Below are 19,170 nucleotides of genomic sequence, written 5' to 3' on the forward strand. Positions count from 1 at the left end.
AGTGTACTGCCACCTATGTGGTAATTCATGGATACATGTTTTTTCCCAAAGGGGATAACTATACACTTCTTGGCATTGAGCTTGAGCCCATGCTCTGGCACCAAGCATCTGTTTCTGTAAGGCCATTTTGTTTAATATCCACATCATTTGGGGATTCAATAATGGCTCCCAGTTTGCTGACATCTGCAAACTTTGTTAGCCAGAGTCCGTTAGTGTTGGCCTGTACTTCAGAGAAGTAGATGCCAAACAAGAGCGGTCCCAGGACTGATCCTCGAGGTACTCCACTTGGCACTTGTCTGGAGCTGGATTTGGAGTCGCTACTTTTACAGTATGGGTTCTGTCAGTAAGCCAGCTGGCAACCCATCGAATGACGAAGGGATTTATGTCCACCTTAGTAAGTTTATCTGTGATTCCAGAGTGGGGATGGTGTTGAAGGCCTTCGTGGGGTCTAGATAGGCTGTGTGGACTGCCTTACCCTCATCCATGGTGCTGGAGACTGATTCGAAGAAGTCAATATATCCTATCCATCAGGGGCAGCCAACCTCCTTTCACCTCACAGGTCCTCACTTGGTGAATTCCCATTCTGATTCCAAACTTTTTTGGACCCCCCCCCCGAAGAATGTCATATGAAGTAGTCTTTCAAAAGGAGGCATGTAGACTCTTTCTAGGAGTTACTCACTGAAGTGGCAACTTTAAGGAAGGTGAAGGGTTTTCAGGGTCCTCTGGAAGACATCCCCTTCAGAGAAATCCTTGAATTGATTAAGCGGGGGGGGGTGTTGGTAATCTGAAGCCCCCTTTCGTGAGGAGTCAGTATTCCATGAGGTTTTTGTGGCTGGCTCATCTACTACCAAGGTGGCCCGGCCTGGTGATGAGCTCATTGATTTGCTCTCACTGCGGGCTTGGAAGGAGACTGACATGGTGAAGCCAATCTTGTGTAAACTGATAAAATCCTTGTGTCTTCTAGAAACAAGTCACATTGGAGCAAGTGTCCCCCAGTAGATGCTATGGAAGTAGTGACAGCCACTAAGAAGGTGTTTTCTGAGTAGAGCACTTCTATCTATCCCCCTAACAGGGAGTCCAGAGCATTGGACAGATTTGGAAAACAGACTTATGCTTCAGTGACATTTGCCATTCACTCGCTGAACTACTTTTCTCATATACCTTGTCTCCAGAGGATTTATGTAAGGAACTTTCCAACTCCCTGTTGGCAAGCACCTGCATTGCGATCTGTTGGCATACCTGGATACTCTTTAATTTTGTGGAGAGCTTTAAGATGCCCTATATCAAAACACCCTTTGATGAGTAAACACTTTTTGGACCTAAGGTAAAAAAAGCACTCACCAGGAAGGCAAGACTGTCTACTATAGGCATACATTTTTCACCCCAAAAAATACTTTTTCCTAGAACAAGAAGGATGGAAAGAAACTTTGGTTTCATAAGTCCCAGAATTTTGCTCAGGACATTTCTGGTTACAGAGCCCCTATCCCCCCTGAGGCAGAGGGTGGAATAAATTTAATGGGCATCAGCCAAAAGGCAGAGGATGATAGCAGAATCAAAGATTTTGATGTCCTTTCACTGAGAAACCTTTCCAGTGCTTCTGAATGTTTTCTCAGCTGCCACACTTTGGATGCAGTCGGGGGGGGGGGGGTTGCGTTTCTTATCTCTGCATCCTCGTGCCTGGCTAACCATCACTCAAAATTCGTGTGCACAAAAGGTAATCACCGTAGGCTATTTTATGCCCTTTGCTTTCTCCTAACAAACAAAAAGAGAATTAAAATTGTTCAGCATAGTCAGATGGAATAAGCAGCAGTAGAAGTGTCAAAACAACTAGAAAAGGGAGTCATCCAGCAGGTCACATTAGACCATCGAGGATACAGAATCCATTCAAGATTCTTTTTTTTCTGAAAATCATTCTAAATCTCAGTCACCTAAATCTGTTTGTGAAACAGACAAAGTTCCAGATGGTCAGGATGCATCTGTTTTACCTCTTCTGAGAAAGGATGACTGGATGTGCTCATTACACCTTCAGGATGCTTGCTACCATGTAAAGAGAGTGACGCAATCCAGAAGGGTTCTCTGCTTTTGTCTAGGGGACCAGTCATTTCCAATTCCAAGCACTGCCTTTGGTCTCACCACAGCTCCTAGGGTTTTCTCCAAGTGCATGGCAGTGGCGGCAGCATACCTAAAGCTACAGGAGTTGTGTGTGTTCCCTTGTCTAGATGGCTGGCTGCTTACCACTCTCATCACAGATCTACTGATCCGGTGCAGGGACATTTTGCTGCAGTTCTACCACCACATAGGGATTACAGAACATCTAAAGAAAACCCAGCTGGCACCAACACAAGAAACAGAATTCACACGGTGCCACTTGGACACACTATCCCATATAGCCAAACTCCCAGAATCAAGAGTTCTATCCATCTGTCTTCAAGCTTCTGATGTTCTCTTCCTTCAATCACCCAGCAATGCTGATTCTTCAGCTATGGGGGTCAACGGCTGCACTAATTACACAGGTTCCAAAAGCAAGATATTGCATGAGAGTGCTGCAATAGATCCTTTTAGTTCAATGAGTAATGTTACATCAACCTCTTTACTTTCCAATATGACTGTCATCAGTATGCAGGCATCACATTTTGTGGTGGTTGACCTCCCCTCTTATCTCTTGGGATTGCCCATTCACCTGTCCACCCCCAATGCTCACTATGACCCGAGACTCCTCCCTTCTGATGTTGCATGTGTTTAGAGGCATTTAAAAGGGAAGAGAGTCCAAGGCACATGGTCTACCACAAAGGCCCATTTTCACGTGAATGTCTTGGAGATGAGTTCAGTCATCCTAGTGTTACAGGCCTTTCAGGACTCTTTCTGCAGATGTGTGATTTCCATCCAGATGGACAACATGGTGATAGTCTGGTACATCAGTAAGCAAGGGGGAACCCATTCATACCCATTATGTCAAGAAGCCATGGGAGTGTAGCAGTGGGCAATGTCTTAGGTTCATAGGTTCATACTAGGCTATCTGCCCGAGGGCATTTACAAGCCTAGTCCATAGTTTTGTGGCTTACGCCACCCCTTTAGTATGGGGAACTATACCCATTATTTTGCTGTGCCTCTGTCGAGCAGTGACACTGAGGTAATCCCTGGGGTATATCTGCGATCTCCCATCCATTGGTCAAGATTTCTCTTGAACAAGGCCAGCGAGGTGCTCTGCCTCACATATACCGGGATTTTATTCCACAGCATAGGGAGTCTTTGGGTGATGAATCTATCCCTCCAGCATGTCCTATTAATAGCCGTGTCGAGGTTTAAGTCTCCAGCCCTTGTGGCTCTGACAGATCTAGATTTTTTGAGGTGCAGCATATTCATCAAATCTGGGTTTGACATGGCCTTGTATGTTAGGCAAAGGTCACCTCTGAGCAAGCGTGGCGACTGAATAGAGCTGGAGTTCTTTCAGTCGGGCAGCATAGGACAGATGTTTGAGACCCTTTATCCTTTTGGTGAGGAACTTTTGTGGCCTCTCCAGCTGCTGCAAGTGTCGGGTCAGATACATTCAGAATGGGGCATTGTACTCAATCATTGGTCTGATGAGTGATGAGTATAGGGAGACTATGACCTCCCTTGATCTAGATGAGAATCCCTTCATGATAAGGTGGGCAATGTAGAAGGTCTTCCTAACTACTTTAGCTACATGGGTGTCGAATGACAGACTACTATCAACCTGGGTCCCCAGGTCTCTGATAACTTCTTCTGTGCTCAGTGGATTGCCACCTATTTGGTAGCTAGGGGTAACCTTGTTTTTCCCGAAGGGTATGACTATGCATTTTTTGGCATTTAACTTTAGGCCATGGCTCTGGCACCAGTTATCCGTTTCTGTGAGACCCTTCTGAAGGATATAGGTTCATAGGTTCATAGATTAGTACTAAGCTAACTGCCCTTGTGAGCCATTTTAAGCCTAGCCAATTATCCCTTGTGAGACTCAAACCCTGCACCATGTGTTTCTAAGGCAAACACCTTAACCATTAGGCCACCCTCCCATATCTGTGTCAGATGTGTTTTCTACTATGGCGCCCAGTTTGCAGTCATCTGAAAACTTTGTCAGCCATAACCCTCCTGTGTTTGCTTGTACTTCAGAAAAGTAGATGCCAAACAAGAGTGGGCCCAGGACTGAGCCCTGTGGTACACCACTTGTGACAGGCTTTGAGTCTGACATGGCGCCAGCAACTCTGACCCTGTGGGTTCTGTCACTCAGCCAGTTTGCAACCCATCTTGTGATGTATGGGTTAACATTTAAGCTGATGAGTTTTTCAATGATACCCGAGTGGGGTATTGTATCGAAGGCCTTCGCCAGATCGAGGTAGGCTGTATGGACTGCCTTTCCCTCATCAATGGCTTTGGTGACTGTTTGAAAAAGTCAACCAAGTTTAGAAGGCATGATCTGCCTTTGACAAAGCCAAACTGGGATGGATCCAAAGTCTGCAAATTCCCTATGTCTTTATTTATGAGGTCCATTATGATCCTCTCCATGGCTTTGCAGATAAGGCTTGTCAAGCTAATGGGCGGTAATTTCCAGGGTCTGTGGAGGCACCGCCTTTGTGAAGTGGGACCACAGTTGCAGTGCGCCACTCCTGGTGCGTATCCAGAGGTAAGACTATGATTAAACAGCTGTCCTAGCTGTGGGTTTAATTCCTCATTGAGTTCGTGGAGCACACAGCCGGGAACACCATCAGGTCCCATGGATGCTGTGTTTTTTGCTTTGGAGAGAGCAGTTCTCACTTGGGCATTGGAGATGTTTGGGGGGCTGCAATTGCTTGGTATAGATATCTCTCCTTTTGGGGGGGAGGGGAGGGAGAAGTTTGCACTGAACCTGTCAGCCAGTATGTTGGCAATGTCTGTAGGATCAGTAATCTTCACATCATTTTGAACTAATTCTGAGCATATCTGGGAGTTTCCTCCTTCTCAACACTTTCTAGTGACAACACACATCTCAGGGAGTTACAATGTCTTTGAGGACAAATTGAGCAGATCTTTTCTATCTGGTTTACAAGTAGTTCTTCAGTCAGTCATTGATGACTATGATTTTCAGTTGCTGGAGTTAGTCATGCTGCAACCTTTTAATTTCCCATATGTACACCAAGTACAGCAGTTTAGTCCACAGTTGGCTCATAGGTCTCCTGCATGCTTTCCCTCATTTTCCCTAATAAACAAATTTCTTTAGAAAGTCAACAAACATTAATTCTCCTTGTACCTTCTTGCCTGACCAGTTTTGTTTCCCTTTCTTTTGCCTCCATGGGTGCTAGGTCCTCTTCCAGACCTTTTTTCTCACCTATCCTGCCAACCTCACTGAGATCTGAAGACACAGAAGTTAACTGCATGGTGCCTTCAGTCCCATTTTTGGCCAGGGATGCCAGATTTTCCACTTCAATTATTCACATATTATCATCATCCCAGAAACCTAACAGAAGAAAGGTTTACAGAAGTAAATGCAAAAGATTTCCTGTTTGGGCTTCTTCCAAAGATTTATATCCTTTCTGACTATCTCTCCCGTCTGTTTTGGATTTTCTAGTGAGAATATTCCAGGAAGGTGACAGTTTCTCAACAATTAAGGTTTAACTGGCAACTAAATCCAGTTTTCATGTTTGGGAAAATCAGACTCCTATTGCATTTTGGAAACTTTGTAATCATCATCATCAGCCCCCTTTTTCCCATTTTTTCTACATGGGGTCGGTGTTTCGTGTTACCTGTTGCCAACTCTCATTTCAGTGCCACACTCCTGCCTTCTTTAACACTCATGCTTGACTGTCACAGATCTTTCACACAGTCCATCCATCTCTTTGCTGGACGTCCTCGCTTCCTCTTACTTTCTTCCTGTCTGTCCCAAATCTTCCTCACCAGATTGTCTTCTGATTGTCTACACATGTGCCCAAACCACCATAATCTGTTCTCTTTGATCTTTTCTGCAATTGGAACTACTTTGGCTTCTGCGCTTATGTTCTCATTTCTTCATTTTTCCCACAGTGTGCATCCTGCCACCTTTCTCAGTCACTTCATTTCCATCACCTGTAGCTTCATCAACTGTTCTGCCTTTGTAGTACTGGTCACACCACTGTCTTGTACATCTTACCTTTCAGCTTCTTTGACATTCTTGTCATAGACTACACCCGATACTCTATGTCAATTGGCTGCAACCCCTCTGAGTCTAGCTTTGACCTCTTCATTCAGACTACCCTTCTCCTCAACCACCCCTCCCAGATACTTGAAGCTGTTTACCTGTTCCACTATCTTTCCTTCTGTCTCTATTCTCAGCTTCTTCTGATTTCCCCAATTTTCTGATTTTACCACCGTTTTATCTGTGCTTAGTTTCATCCCAAACTTTGAAACTCTGTAAGACTTTCTTAAAAGGAACACTTTCTCAGTCCCACTATCAGAGATCCAGTCCCTGCATGGGGTACTACTGTAATGCTTCAGGCTGTAAATAGACCACCTTTTGAAACAGCAGAATCAGCAAATCAAAAGTATCTGTCTTGGAAAACTGTTTTCCTAGTGGCTGTCATTTTTGGTAGGAGATTTTCCAGAAATTCAAGCCGTATCTCGCAAACCTTCTTACTTATTTTTTTCACAAGGATAGGTGGTTACTTTAGACTAACCCAAATTTTCTTTCCAAAGTGGCTTTGGAGGCTTCATTTAATCTGCCAGTTAGCATACCATTTTTCTTTCTGAACTTTTCTAACAAAGATGAAAACATTTTGCACCTAATGGATGTTCACTGCCAAGTGAGATTTTATCTATATCATACTTAAGGACTCAGGAAAACAGATCAGCTTTTTTTTTCCTTCTCAAAGGCTAAGCTGGGACAAGGCAGCTTTTAAGTCGCTTCAGGTGGTTGTCTGATTGCATTACCTTTATCTACATGGGAAAGGAATTAGTTCTTACAAGAAAACCCACAGATCATTCAGTTAAAGCAGTGGCAGCATCCACTCCTTATTTTGCTAGTGTTCCCATAGATGAGATTTGTGCTGGAGCTACTTTGTCTATTGTTCATACATTACTATCTCACTATAAACTCAACATGCATTCTAAGTCCTGCTCATCCTTTGGCTCCACCATTATTTGGAATATCCTTCCACGAGATCTCCCTGGAGTTCTAGTGGCTGGGAAATCTGTCCCACATGTTGAATCGGAAGGAAAGAAAAACATTGGATATGAAAGTTATGTACTTAGCATAACACTAGAGTCATGTTGTCTTCTTCTGTCAAGCTCAACCTCCCTCCCTCCACCCCCCCTTACCTAAACTGTCACCATTGGCTCTAGACTGATTGATTGGACTTGTCCATGGCCTTGTCATATATTCAGCCTTGAAATGACTTCTCTCCTTTCTTTTTATTGGTATGATGTTAACATTTTTTTGTGCATTTTAAGTAAGGTATTAGATACAAAAGGGCAAACTCAATATAAAGTATCATAGGGACAAGAGGCAGTTATGGGTAGAGGAGAAGCCTGAGCCCCAGATCCAAGAGCTTGAAAAAAGTGTCATGGTGAGATCTGATAACCCACATTTTGAGCCAGATGGAAGAAAATATAAATCTAACTTTATGGTAAGTGTGTAACTTTTGTCTGTATCATATATCACCTTGATTCAACTTGTGGCAGGCACAGATTGACAAGGTCCATCACAGTCTTCCTGTCCATTTCAGAGATGGTCACAATGTACAGCTCAGTGAATTGGTGGTGTGACAGGCAGTGTCTCTACCTCCTCCATTGGTTTAGATGGTAATGATACACAACATTGCAGGCACTGGATCTGATGGAAGCCAATAACACTTTCTGTTGAGTTAATCCGAGCGTCACTCCTTAAACATAAACTGACTTTTTGAGCAAACAATGGAAATTTGCCATACTGAAGCATGCATATTTTATATGTTTCTGAATCACTGCTTCATTTTGGATGTTGTCATTTACATATGTTGTGGGGTTTATTTGAATGGTGTTCTTCATTTCTATGTTATTATGCTGTAATTAGCATATGCTCCATACTGTACTCTTTTGCCCCCTGTGTAACCTTACTGTCTTTTGAAATCACCCATTTGACATGTCCTGTGCTTTTCTGCTGCCTATATTAATTTGCACTGTGTAATGTACTAAAAGTCTATGAATCCCCCCTAGTTATCCATATATCAATAATAGCACTCTTGATGAAAATTAGAGAGTTAGCCTACAGGAAGGCACAAAATCATAGAGTACAAATAAAATTTTTAAGAAATAATTAAATGTTAGCCAGTTACAGGTTTGAAAACTTGTAATCCTTATTAGTCCACTTTTTTGGTTTTGACATTCACCAGTCACTAGTATTTACCTTGCCTTTCGAAGTTTCCTGATAGAAACTCTGAAAAGTGCAGTCTGCATATACTTTATTTTCATATTAACACAGTTTTTTTTATTTATTTAACCAGGCAAACTTACTAAAAAATACTTTTCAGGGTTGACATAAGAACATAGTCATGTTAAATGACTTGCTCAAGTTACACAACAGGTAAATGAAGACTAAGTGAATCAAACCAAATGTTACAAAATAAAGCTAATTAGAAGTTCATAGTCTTAACCCTCTTCACTAAACATGTCTAGATATGTCATGAATCTGATTGACTTGGTTTAAAAAGTACTTCCAGCTAATGTACATGGTATTAGCAGAAGAAATGGTTTTAACTTGATGGTGTTCTTATTTGTTTGTGTTCTAGGTTATATGGAAGTAGTACAGATTCCAAGAGGTTCTGTTCATATTGAAATAAAAGAAGCTGCTGTTTCTAAAAACTACATTGGTAAGTTATATAGCTGCAGGTCACATACATAAATATGATATAAAGTAGAAGGGTTATGCTTAAACATAAAATAGTGAAAAAGGTTATATGCACAAAACAGATCAACCATGTGACAAGTAGATTTTTTTTTAATTGCCACCAAAAGAGTTTTACTAATGAACTACAATGGCACCAGGGCATAGGAAGGCTATATCATGATGAACAAGGTTACTGTAGTAGCCATTACCATTATATAGATTAAACAGACATTAGAGATGAAATGGAAAATAAGGTATTGAAATTACTTTTGAGGTGCATGCATTTCATTTATACAGCTAAACTTCAGACGTTGTTTATTCTTATAGCACTTGCAGTACATTGCATAATCAAGAGATTTCTGATATTGGAAGTTTACTGTTTTTCAGATACCTTAAACTGGTTTTGAAATTTCAGATCCCTTACCTTTTCTATCACATACAGGCCTGCAGTCGTTTAAAAATTGGCCTGTTTGAAACAGTAGACTTGCTGATTAGTTTCTTGAGAGGTGTTGAAATCAGAAAGATTATTATTCCCTGCCATTTTTGCAGCTTGTGTCAGTTTTCTATGCAAGTTTACATATTTGCATCTTATTAGGTTTATGTATGTAATGACTCTATGAGCTGCAGCTTATTTTTTGTCATCAGAGTTGCATCCTGCCTCATAGATACATTTTAAATAATTAAAACAATGTGGACATTTAAATAACATATTTGTGAAGGTTATCAGAGACATTCAGAGTGTTGTTATGAATAATACTCAAGATTTGTATACTGCACAGATTGATAGTACATGCAGATTTAAGTTTTAGGCAGTGGAACAAATATATGCAGATGTTCATAATTCCCACTGCCTCAGTGGCATTTTGGGTTATCTGTCAAAGAACTGTATTGATTAGCTTTCAAAAGCTCACACTCTCTTCCTTCTCTCTTCCAGTGACAGCTGATTGGCTGAGCATATCCTGAGAGGGAAGCCTTCAGCAGTTACTGGAAGTGAGTGTTCAGTCTTTTTTAAGACCTGACCTCATAGGATCCAGTGCTGATTTTTCCAGCTTACTACTCAGATAAGCCCCATTTGGGGACACCCTCCCTCATATTTTATCAGATTTATTATTCTCTTTGTATTTTTATGTTTATTTAAAGATATTTATTTTAATATTTTATTTCTGTCAGTGTTTACTATAATTCCTGTGGGAATGTGTGCTTGTAGCAATGTTTTTTTTGGATTTGGTCTTTGACAAATGTTTGATTTTTACTGTCTCTGTGGAAATTTTTAGTATTTCTCTCAGAAGTGCAGTGTATATGTGTGCAATTAGATACTAAGGGCTGTCTAGTGCAGTCTGAACCACAAATTAATCGTGCCTATCTTTACTGTTGTAACTCTGCTTTATTTTAATTTTTGTCAAGAAAATGTTGCAGAATGTGGATTTTTCAGTATTTAGATATTACTAAATATGGATGACTTTTCTCAGTGATTTTTTAACACCAGATTGCGATTTTAGTGCTAATGAAGTTATTTGAATATACTGTGGAGGTTTTATTCTCTCTGACAAGAAAATATAGTTTAAATTGCTATTAAACATATTTGATTGCAGTTTAATGTAATTACAGTGTATGGAACTAATTTTTAGTACTGATTAGGCACATTGCTTGCTTTGGTGTTTGGACTTTGTGTGCTGGAATTTTTTTAACTTCTATTAATTGTAGAAGAGCTTTGAACACATTTCAAACCGTTTTTTTTTTTTTTGTGATAATAGCATAGTTTGACTGACTTTTATTATGTTTTAAGTGTTTATTATAATACATTATTCATTACTGTCAATTTATTATTCTGGCTGGTGTTTTCACCCCTAACTTAGGACCATAACATTGGTACCCCTCCATCAAATCCAGTTACACTAAAAAGAAAAAAAACAAAATAAAAATATGACTCAGCTTGCAGTTATTAATTCTGTCATGGCCACTGGTAAGTCCATAAACTACTTACCTTTTGCCACATCTCCCTCTACTGTAGTTTTGCTGGCCACTGTAGTGGTTAGATTCATCCTTTAGGGCTATTCCAGTACCTGGCACAGGTATGGGAGAACCAAACTCTTTAGGTGCAGAAATAGTCCAGAGTAAGAGACCCCCTGCCAGGCATAATACTCTGTCCCCAGATATTTGTCTAGTACTGAAGTTTACAAGAAAAAGAAACTGAAGCTTTATCATACAGATGATAATCAGATTATAGTTGTTTCTAAGGCTGATGTGGTTTCCTTGGTTAAGAGTGTTTTGCAGATAGCTAATTCTGGTTGTTGTATTCCCATACATGGCTGTAGTGCTAATTTGACTAGAGATCTTTCTATTGTTTCCGTGACTGATGAGGAAATCTGATTAAGGCAATGGCGATTTCCTACTTCATACTATGTCCAGTCACTGATTCTTCAGAAGGTAAAACTGAACTTAATTCCAAAGAACTGTTCACCTTTCCTCAATTGCTTGATAGATTTACTGATGTTTTTGCTTGGGAGCAGTTGGGAACTAACCCAGAACTAGGCAGGGTATATGACCTTATAGAGTACAGGATGCCCAGTTCTGTGGCTATCCCCAAAGCTGCCTGCAGGACACCAGTTTCTATTCCAGCAGTCCGTAAAAGGCTCAATGAAAATATAAGGTCTCCTTGGATATGACAGATCTGTTTTCTCATTTAACTGCTGACCCAGCAGATTGATGGAGGGGGTACTTGTGATAAGGTCCATCAACGTAAGGGAGAAAACACCAGACAGAATAATAAACTGACAGTAATGAATAATGTATCATAATAAGCACTTAAATGTTTCTAGTAATAAAAGTCTGCCAAACTATACTATTATCACAAAAAAAGTTTGAAATGTGTTCAAAGCTCTTCAAGTAAAAAGACAATAGTAACATCTAATCCAACGCCCCCAGTAAAGAGGGAAAATGGTCAGATTTTCAGGGCAAAAAGATAATGTGAAGTTGTCCTATCTCACCTTCATTCTTACTAATGGGTTCGGAGCCATTTCTCGGCTCTGACTCGACCAAATGCAAAAGCTCGAGGTCTTCAACCAGCTTGTCACCTACTCCCTATCCCGTGATGCACTGGTGCTTCCCTCAGATCTTGTTTGCCGCTTGGCAGATTGGGCGATTCACTAACTCTGGCCAGTGAATTTTTTAATTCTTTCTTCATATTTACCTTTGAACTTCTTATATTTAGCTGTACATATATTTCTTAGGATAGTATAGACTTAGATAACTTGTTGTTGCACTTTGCGTTGTTGCTAGTACTTATTTTCTTCTGCCTTTTTGTGGCCGTTTGTAGGCCTTGTTAATCTCCCTTTTCCCTTAATAGTTAGTTATAACTACTGCTTTAAATTAGTGTGGTGTGTTTATATATATATATATATATATATATATATATATATATATGGTTTACTATCATTCACTCGAAGAGGACTCGGTCGAATGATCATATCATCGATCGACATCCTCAACACAATGTAACTGAATTGCGAAATACATAAATGCGACCTAGGGAGCTTTACCATGGGTCAAGATAGGGAGATTTGTACTTCGGCAGTATCGGAGTTCGACATTGCCAATGTTCGATGTTCGGGTTTCGCATGAAGTAGAGTCGACCGAGTCCACTTCGATTAAATGATGGTAAACCTATATATATATATATATATATATATATATAGATATATATATATATATATATATATATATATATATATATATGTATATATATAAAACCGCTTGTGAACATTTATATAAATAGTTTAGATAAATAGTTAGTGTGTGTGTTACAATTTTTATATCCTTCTTTTCAGATAGCCTGTTTAAGTTAGAAGGCTACTCCTTTTGGTTTAAGCTCGTTTCAATTAGAGAGCGTTTTTTCTTGTGTTTGGATGTGAAAAATATTGTTGTTGTTGTTTTTTCTTCAAGATGTCTCAAGACAAAGACAGGGAAGCTAAACAGTACAAGCCTTCAGGGTTCAAGAAATGCCCTAAATGTGGACAGAAAATGTCCATTACTGATGGGCACATGGATTGTGTGTATTGTTTAGGTGCATTACATTTATAGGAGACATGTTCCATCTGCCACTCCTTTAGTTCCCTGATCTTACAAGAATGGAAGAACAAGCTCATTGTTAGGGGTTTGATTAAGTCTTCCTTTCAAGACTCACTGGATCAAGGTCAACCCGGTCATTCAAAATCTTCAAAGAGATCTTCCGACTACTGGGTCCTCGGAGCCAGAAAGATCTCCCTCATCTAGTAAATCGAAATCAGACAAGCCTTCAACCTCGGCACCACTGACCTCGGAGCCGACGGTTGTCTCAATGAGGAGCCGGTCCCCGGTACTGGAACCGGTTGCTCCCATTTTGAAGTCTCCAATTCTGAAATCGATAGCTTCTTCGGACCCATCATCTCGGTTTTCAAGAAGCTTATCTGACATTGATGTGGAGCGTGTGGTGCAGAAGCTGCTGCAGACACCAGCGTTAGCCAAACTTTTGTCAGGACTGACCCTTCAGGCTTCAGAACCAACCAACCCTCCTCCCACTACATCTGTTCCTCCTCCGATCTGACTCAAGTTTTCAGAGCCGGAATGCTCAGAACTGATGATAGTGGAGCCATCGGTGCCGAGACCTGCTCCAGGACTTTCGGTTCCGACTTGTGAGATTACTTCGGTGCAGACCGAGGAGTCTAGGGGCCGACACTCAGTGGTCAAGTCCGGGGAGGATAGTTGAACCAATTTTTCGGGCCTGACTTTACCTCTTGAGGCTTCGGAGCAGATGAGTTCGGTGCCTACCTCTGGCTCGGAACCCACAGTCTTGGTGCTGAGGGAATCCACTGTTTCTTCGGATTCAGGGGATCCTTCACATCGGGCCGTGGGGCCTTCGATGCCATGAGGAGAGTATTGTCTCCACTGGCAACCACTTCATCAGGACCAGTAGCTTCTTCCCCTAAAGAACCAGTGTCTACTTCGGCATCACAGATTCTACAGAAGCTTAGAGACCCATAGCCTCAGGACGCCCGATTGGGCAAGCCCTGCTCTTTCGAGACCTCAGTAAAAGCTCACACTGAGGAGGTTCCTAGGACTCCCCTCAGGAATCCATCACTTCAGACACTGACTTGGATGATTCAGAAGGTTCCTCCTGGTCACCCTCAGAAGATATCTCCTTCTCAGATGTCTTAGAGATCCTCAAATAGAGGGGTGATTGGCAGCCCATCAAACCTACTGATGACGAGTCAGTCTACCTGAAGGCTTTTGGGTCTCGGCCCTCTGCCTCTTGGGTCTCTCCGCCTTTCGACGAACTCATGGACTTAGTTTGTCAAAAGGCGTGGGAGTCTCCAAATACAGTGAAACCTGACCCTAGGAGGCCTAATAAGTTTATTACCTCACCACAGGACAAGGCTTTCTCAACAAGGGAGTCCTTGTTGATGCCATGGTGATGGTGGCGGCCACCAAGAAGGACTTATCCAAAACGTTGGTCCACCCACCAAATACAGATTTGAGAGTCATGAACAGATATGGAAAGCACATGTTTACTTCAGCGACTTTTGCTCTTAGGTCGCTGAATTATCTTACGCATTTCACTAGATTGCAAAGAGATCTCCTAAAAGAGATAAGAGATACTGTACAGGGTTCAGTAGTTGCGGGGGTCTCCTATAAACTATCCTCACAGCTCTCCACCCTCAGTTCCCTAACAAACTAATCCATGTGTCTGCTTTCGTACCCAGTTGATGGAGCGAACAGAGCAGTGGATACAAGAATTGCTCTTAGGAGACATTCCTGGATGCGCTTATGTTCTTTTGCTGAGCCCTTTAAGTCATCCTTTATCAACACCCCTTTTGATGGCTCATTCCTTTTTGGACCCAGAGTGAAATAAATGCTTACCAAGTGTGAACAAGACGGAAAGACTCTGTCTGCCGTCGGTCGGAGTCCATTTTTCCACACCCATCAAACCTTACCCCAAAGGGCAGAAAGGAGCAAAGATGTGGTTCTGTAAAACTCAAGGAGCCTTTCAAGACACATGTGGTGAACCCCCCTCCAGAGGCAGAGGAGGGGGCAATAATGGAAGACACCACCCATGTGGCAGAGGGGGCCAAGAGAACCAGCATGACAAAGATCAGTTCTTTGGGAAGCCCTATCAGCACTCCTGAGTGAAGGCCCACCTGTCCATCTCTGGAGGCAGACGGGGACGCTTATCCTTGTACCCAGACGCCTGGCTAAAAATAACAAAAGACAGCTGGGTACAAAGCATCATATCCAGAGGTTACTCTATTCCCTTTTTTACACTACCTCCCTCAATAAGAAAAATCCCAGACATTCCACTCAGTCACAGGGAACAAGCAACTATAGAAATTCAAAGGTTGCTACAAAAAAAGAGTCATCCAGCCGGTCCCTGCTAACCAGATAGGATCCGGAATTTACTCAAGGTTCTTTTTAGTTCCAAAGAAAACAGGGGACTGGAGGCCGAGTTTGGATCTCAGCAGATTAAACAAATCTGTGAAGAAGGCAAAGTTCCAGATGGTTGCACTGCAGTCAATACTTCCTTTTCTAGAAAAAGTCAATTGGATGTGCTCGATAGATCTCCAGGATGCATACTACCACATAAAAATGGACAGACCATCCAGAGATCACCTGTGCTTTCAGCTGGGGGCCAGTCAGTACCAATTTTGAGCACTGCCTTTTGGTCTCACAACAGCCCCCAGAGTGTTCACCAAATGTATGGCAGTAGTCATGGCTCACCTAAGGTGTTTGTGATTCCAGATGTTTCCATACTTAGATGACTGGTTCCTGACCACCACCACCAGGCATCAGCTCATTCAAGCAAGGGACACTACTATGAATCTATGCTATCAGTTGGGGATTACCATAAATTTAGAAGTCTGCCTTATTGTCATTGCAACATACTGTTTTTATAGGAGCAGATCTGGACACCACCACAATGACCTTAAAACTTCCGTCAGAAAGAGTTTGTGCTCTCTGGTAACAGGTTCTAGCCCTTCTATCGAAAGAAAAAGCCCCAGCTTCCATGGTTCTCAAATTGCTGGGTACAATGGCAGCAGCAATCATTGCCATTCCACTGGGTCGGATGCATATGCGGATACTACAGTGGCTTCTTTTCACGCAGTGGTTCTTTCAGGAACCCCCAATTTCGCATCAGATTATAATCACAAATTCATGCAAGAAGGACCTTCAGTGGTGGCTGACATCACATTGTGTAACAATAGGACGTCCCTTTTTCTACCCAATCCAATTGCCATAGTGACCACGGACGCTTCCTTGATCAGGTGGGGGGGGGGCATTATCAGGGAATAACAGCCCAAGGCACATGGAAAGAATACCAGGCTCACTTGCATATCAATGTCCTAGAGATGAGAGCGGTACTGCTAACGTTGCAGTCCTTTCAAGACTCTCTTCCTCTGGGGACCTTTGCAATCCAGACAGACAACGTCAGTAGTCTGGTACATAAACAAGGAGGAACCAAATCTTACTCCCTGTGTTGAGAAGTCTTGAGAGTATGGCAATGGGCGAACTCCACCCAGCGCTTTCTGATAGGAACGCACATCCTGTGGAAGACCATTGTGATAGCAGACAAGCTGAGCAGGGCAATTCTATTGCCTCATGAGTGGTCCCTAAAGAAAGACGTGGCTGAAGACATATATTCCGCATGTGGGGTCAGCCTTGCTGCGATCTCTTTGCCACACCCACAAACATGAAATGCAGCAGCTACTTTGCCCTAACCACTGGGGGAAGCCTCAAGGGATCACTTGTACACGATTGGCCTCCCGGTCTCCTTTATGCTTTTCCACCATTACCTCTGATACCCAAAGTTTTACAGAAATCCAGTGCTCTGGGAAGGACCATAATTCTGATAGCCCCCTATTTGGCCTTGCCAGATTTGATTCCCCTTTCTTCGGCCTCCTCTAGTGGAAGAACCTTGGATCCTGGACCCATTTCTAGACCTCCTGATTCACTCATCAGGGGCTCTTTACCTGTCCCTTTGGTCCCTCAAATTGACAGCTTGGCTGCTCCAAATCCAAACATAGCCAGGTTACAAAATCTTTCAGCTGCAGCACAGTATATATTGACATACTGTCACAAATCGTCCACTAGAAAGCTATATCTCAGCAAATGGAAAAGATTTTCAATGTGGGCATTACAAAATCATATTAATCCTTATTTAGCTCCAATAGCTTCTATTTTGGAATTTTATCAAAACTATTCAATGAGGGAGCAGCTCCCGCAACTATTCGAGTTCACTTGGCTGCAATCTCCAACTTTCAATTTGGTGAGGAAGGATCTAATATCATGTCTCATAGACTCTCAAAGGCATTTCTCAAAAGCACTGTACATTTAAGACCACCCATCAAATCTTTTTCTCCGTGGAATCTAAATTTTGTTCTGTCACGAATAATTCTACCACCCTTTGAACCAACCTCTTCATGTGACCTAAAGTATATTACATGGAAAGCCATCTTTCTAGTAGCTATTACTTCTGCTCGGAGGGTTTCAAAGTTACAGGCCTTGTCCATAAAACCCCCTTACATGATATTTCATAACGATAGAGTGTCTCTCCGGACAAATCCCTCATTTTTACTGAAGGTATGCTCAAAAACAAATCTCAGTCAGTCTATAGAATTGCCGGTATTCTTCCTCTAGTATGGCAGTAAGGCAGAGTATATGCTGCACAAGCTTGACGTTCACAGACAGCTATGCTTCTATTTGGACAGGACCAAGGATTTCAGGAAAATGGATCAACTCTTTGTTTCCTTCTCAGACTCCAAGAAGGGTGCTCCTGTTGTTAAAAATGGTTATCAGACTGTATTTCCTTTACTTACAGTTCAGTGAATTCACCATTAGAAGACAAGATAAAGGCCCACTCAACTAGAGCTGTATCCACTTCATCAGCCTTTTCTGCTAAATTACCGATAGATACAATTTATGCAGCAGCTGCTTTGTCAAGGCTTCATACCTTTATCACTCATTATAAAGTGGATAGGGCCTCCAGGGACAGGGCTTCCTTTGGTTCCACTATCCTGACGAATATACTCCCGTGAACCACCCGAAAGATGGTGCTTGGGATGCTAACCCATCAGTAAGAATAAAGGCGAGATAAGACAACTTCACATAAAAAAGTTATGTACTCACCATAATGTTCCATGTGAGTTGTTCGTCTGACCTTCATTCCTACGTCCCACCTTCCAACGCCCACCAGGCTTCTTGAGGACTGAGAATGGAGGCATGTTATGACTGTATTTGACCTTTAGCTAGTGTTTTTCTATGCTATTGGTATATTAGGAGTTAGCTTACACCTTTATTGGCAGCAAACAAGATCTGAGGGAAGCACCTGTGCACTGTGGGCTAGGGAGTAGGTCACGAGCTGGTTGAAGACCTTGAGCTTTTGCATTTGCCCAAATCAGCCCATCAGTAAGAATGAAGGCAAGATGAACAACTCAGATGGAAGTTATGGGGAGTACATAACTTCTTATTTCTTCCTAGTAATCTAGCCTATAGAATGTAAAATTATCGAGGCTATATGTGGAAATTCATTTTACAGTGTGAGCATAGTTTGGATGATTTTGCTGCATCCCTGCCTTCAGAGAAAAACATGATGATGTTCATCGTGTTTCACTGTTGCAGTCATTACACTTGGGTTATCCTGCTGGCAGGCTACCCGCAGTCGGCCTGAATTCCAAAGTCCTGGTCCGGCGTCGGTTGCTGTCGCCTCTTCCCTGACGTCAGTGCGCCAGGGGTATAAAAGATGCAGCTGACGCCATTTTCTTTCTTTCTTGCCACTCGGTGCCCGAAGCAAAAGCAGTTCGCAAGTGCCGGTCGACCGACTTTTGAGATTTTCGAAATTGAATTTCAGATCCGAAGTCTTCTATAAAGCTAAGTACCCCGTTGGAGAAACTTTTTTCTTGCTCCAGACCGATGTCAGAAAAAGTTAACAATTGTATTTCTTGTGGGAAGCAAATACCTCATAAGGATTTTCATTCTTACTGTATTCCTTGCCTAGGCTCTGACCACGACGTTGCCTGTTGTAGGTTTTGTGCTAGATTTAACCAACGCACTGTTAAGCGTCGGTACGATTTTGCATTTCATTACTTTGGCCGAAGGTTTAACTACATAATGCCGTCGGAACAACCGACGACCGGAGTTCATAAAAAGCGCAAGGAAAAAGAAAAGGACAGGCATCCGAGGTCCAAAACCGACGACAAAGCCTCTTCTAGGCCAGTCGCCGGTTCGCCGGTTCTCAGTGAGGCGCTTTCGCAGCCCCTGACACCCGCTACCTCAGAGCCACAGGCCGCCTCCGACTCCCACGTGGAGACAACTAG

General features: G+C 42.2%; 1 protein-coding gene across 1 annotated transcript in view; it reads left to right on the forward strand.

Moving 5' to 3' along the window:
- ADAMTS6 (ADAM metallopeptidase with thrombospondin type 1 motif 6) overlaps nucleotides 1–19,170 on the forward strand; it is a 2,910,080-nt gene that overhangs the window by 1,901,531 nt on the left and 989,379 nt on the right. Inside the window, exon 10 of the mRNA XM_044063364.1 lies at nucleotides 8,730–8,810. Within this exon, the coding sequence (XP_043919299.1) occupies nucleotides 8,730–8,810 (81 nt within the window). The remainder of the gene's footprint in view (nucleotides 1–8,729; nucleotides 8,811–19,170) is intronic.

This window comes from Protopterus annectens, chromosome 2.part1 (assembly GCF_019279795.1).
Source record: "Protopterus annectens isolate FY-2018-M chromosome 2.part1, PAN1.0, whole genome shotgun sequence".
NCBI lineage: Eukaryota > Metazoa > Chordata > Ceratodontiformes > Protopteridae > Protopterus > Protopterus annectens.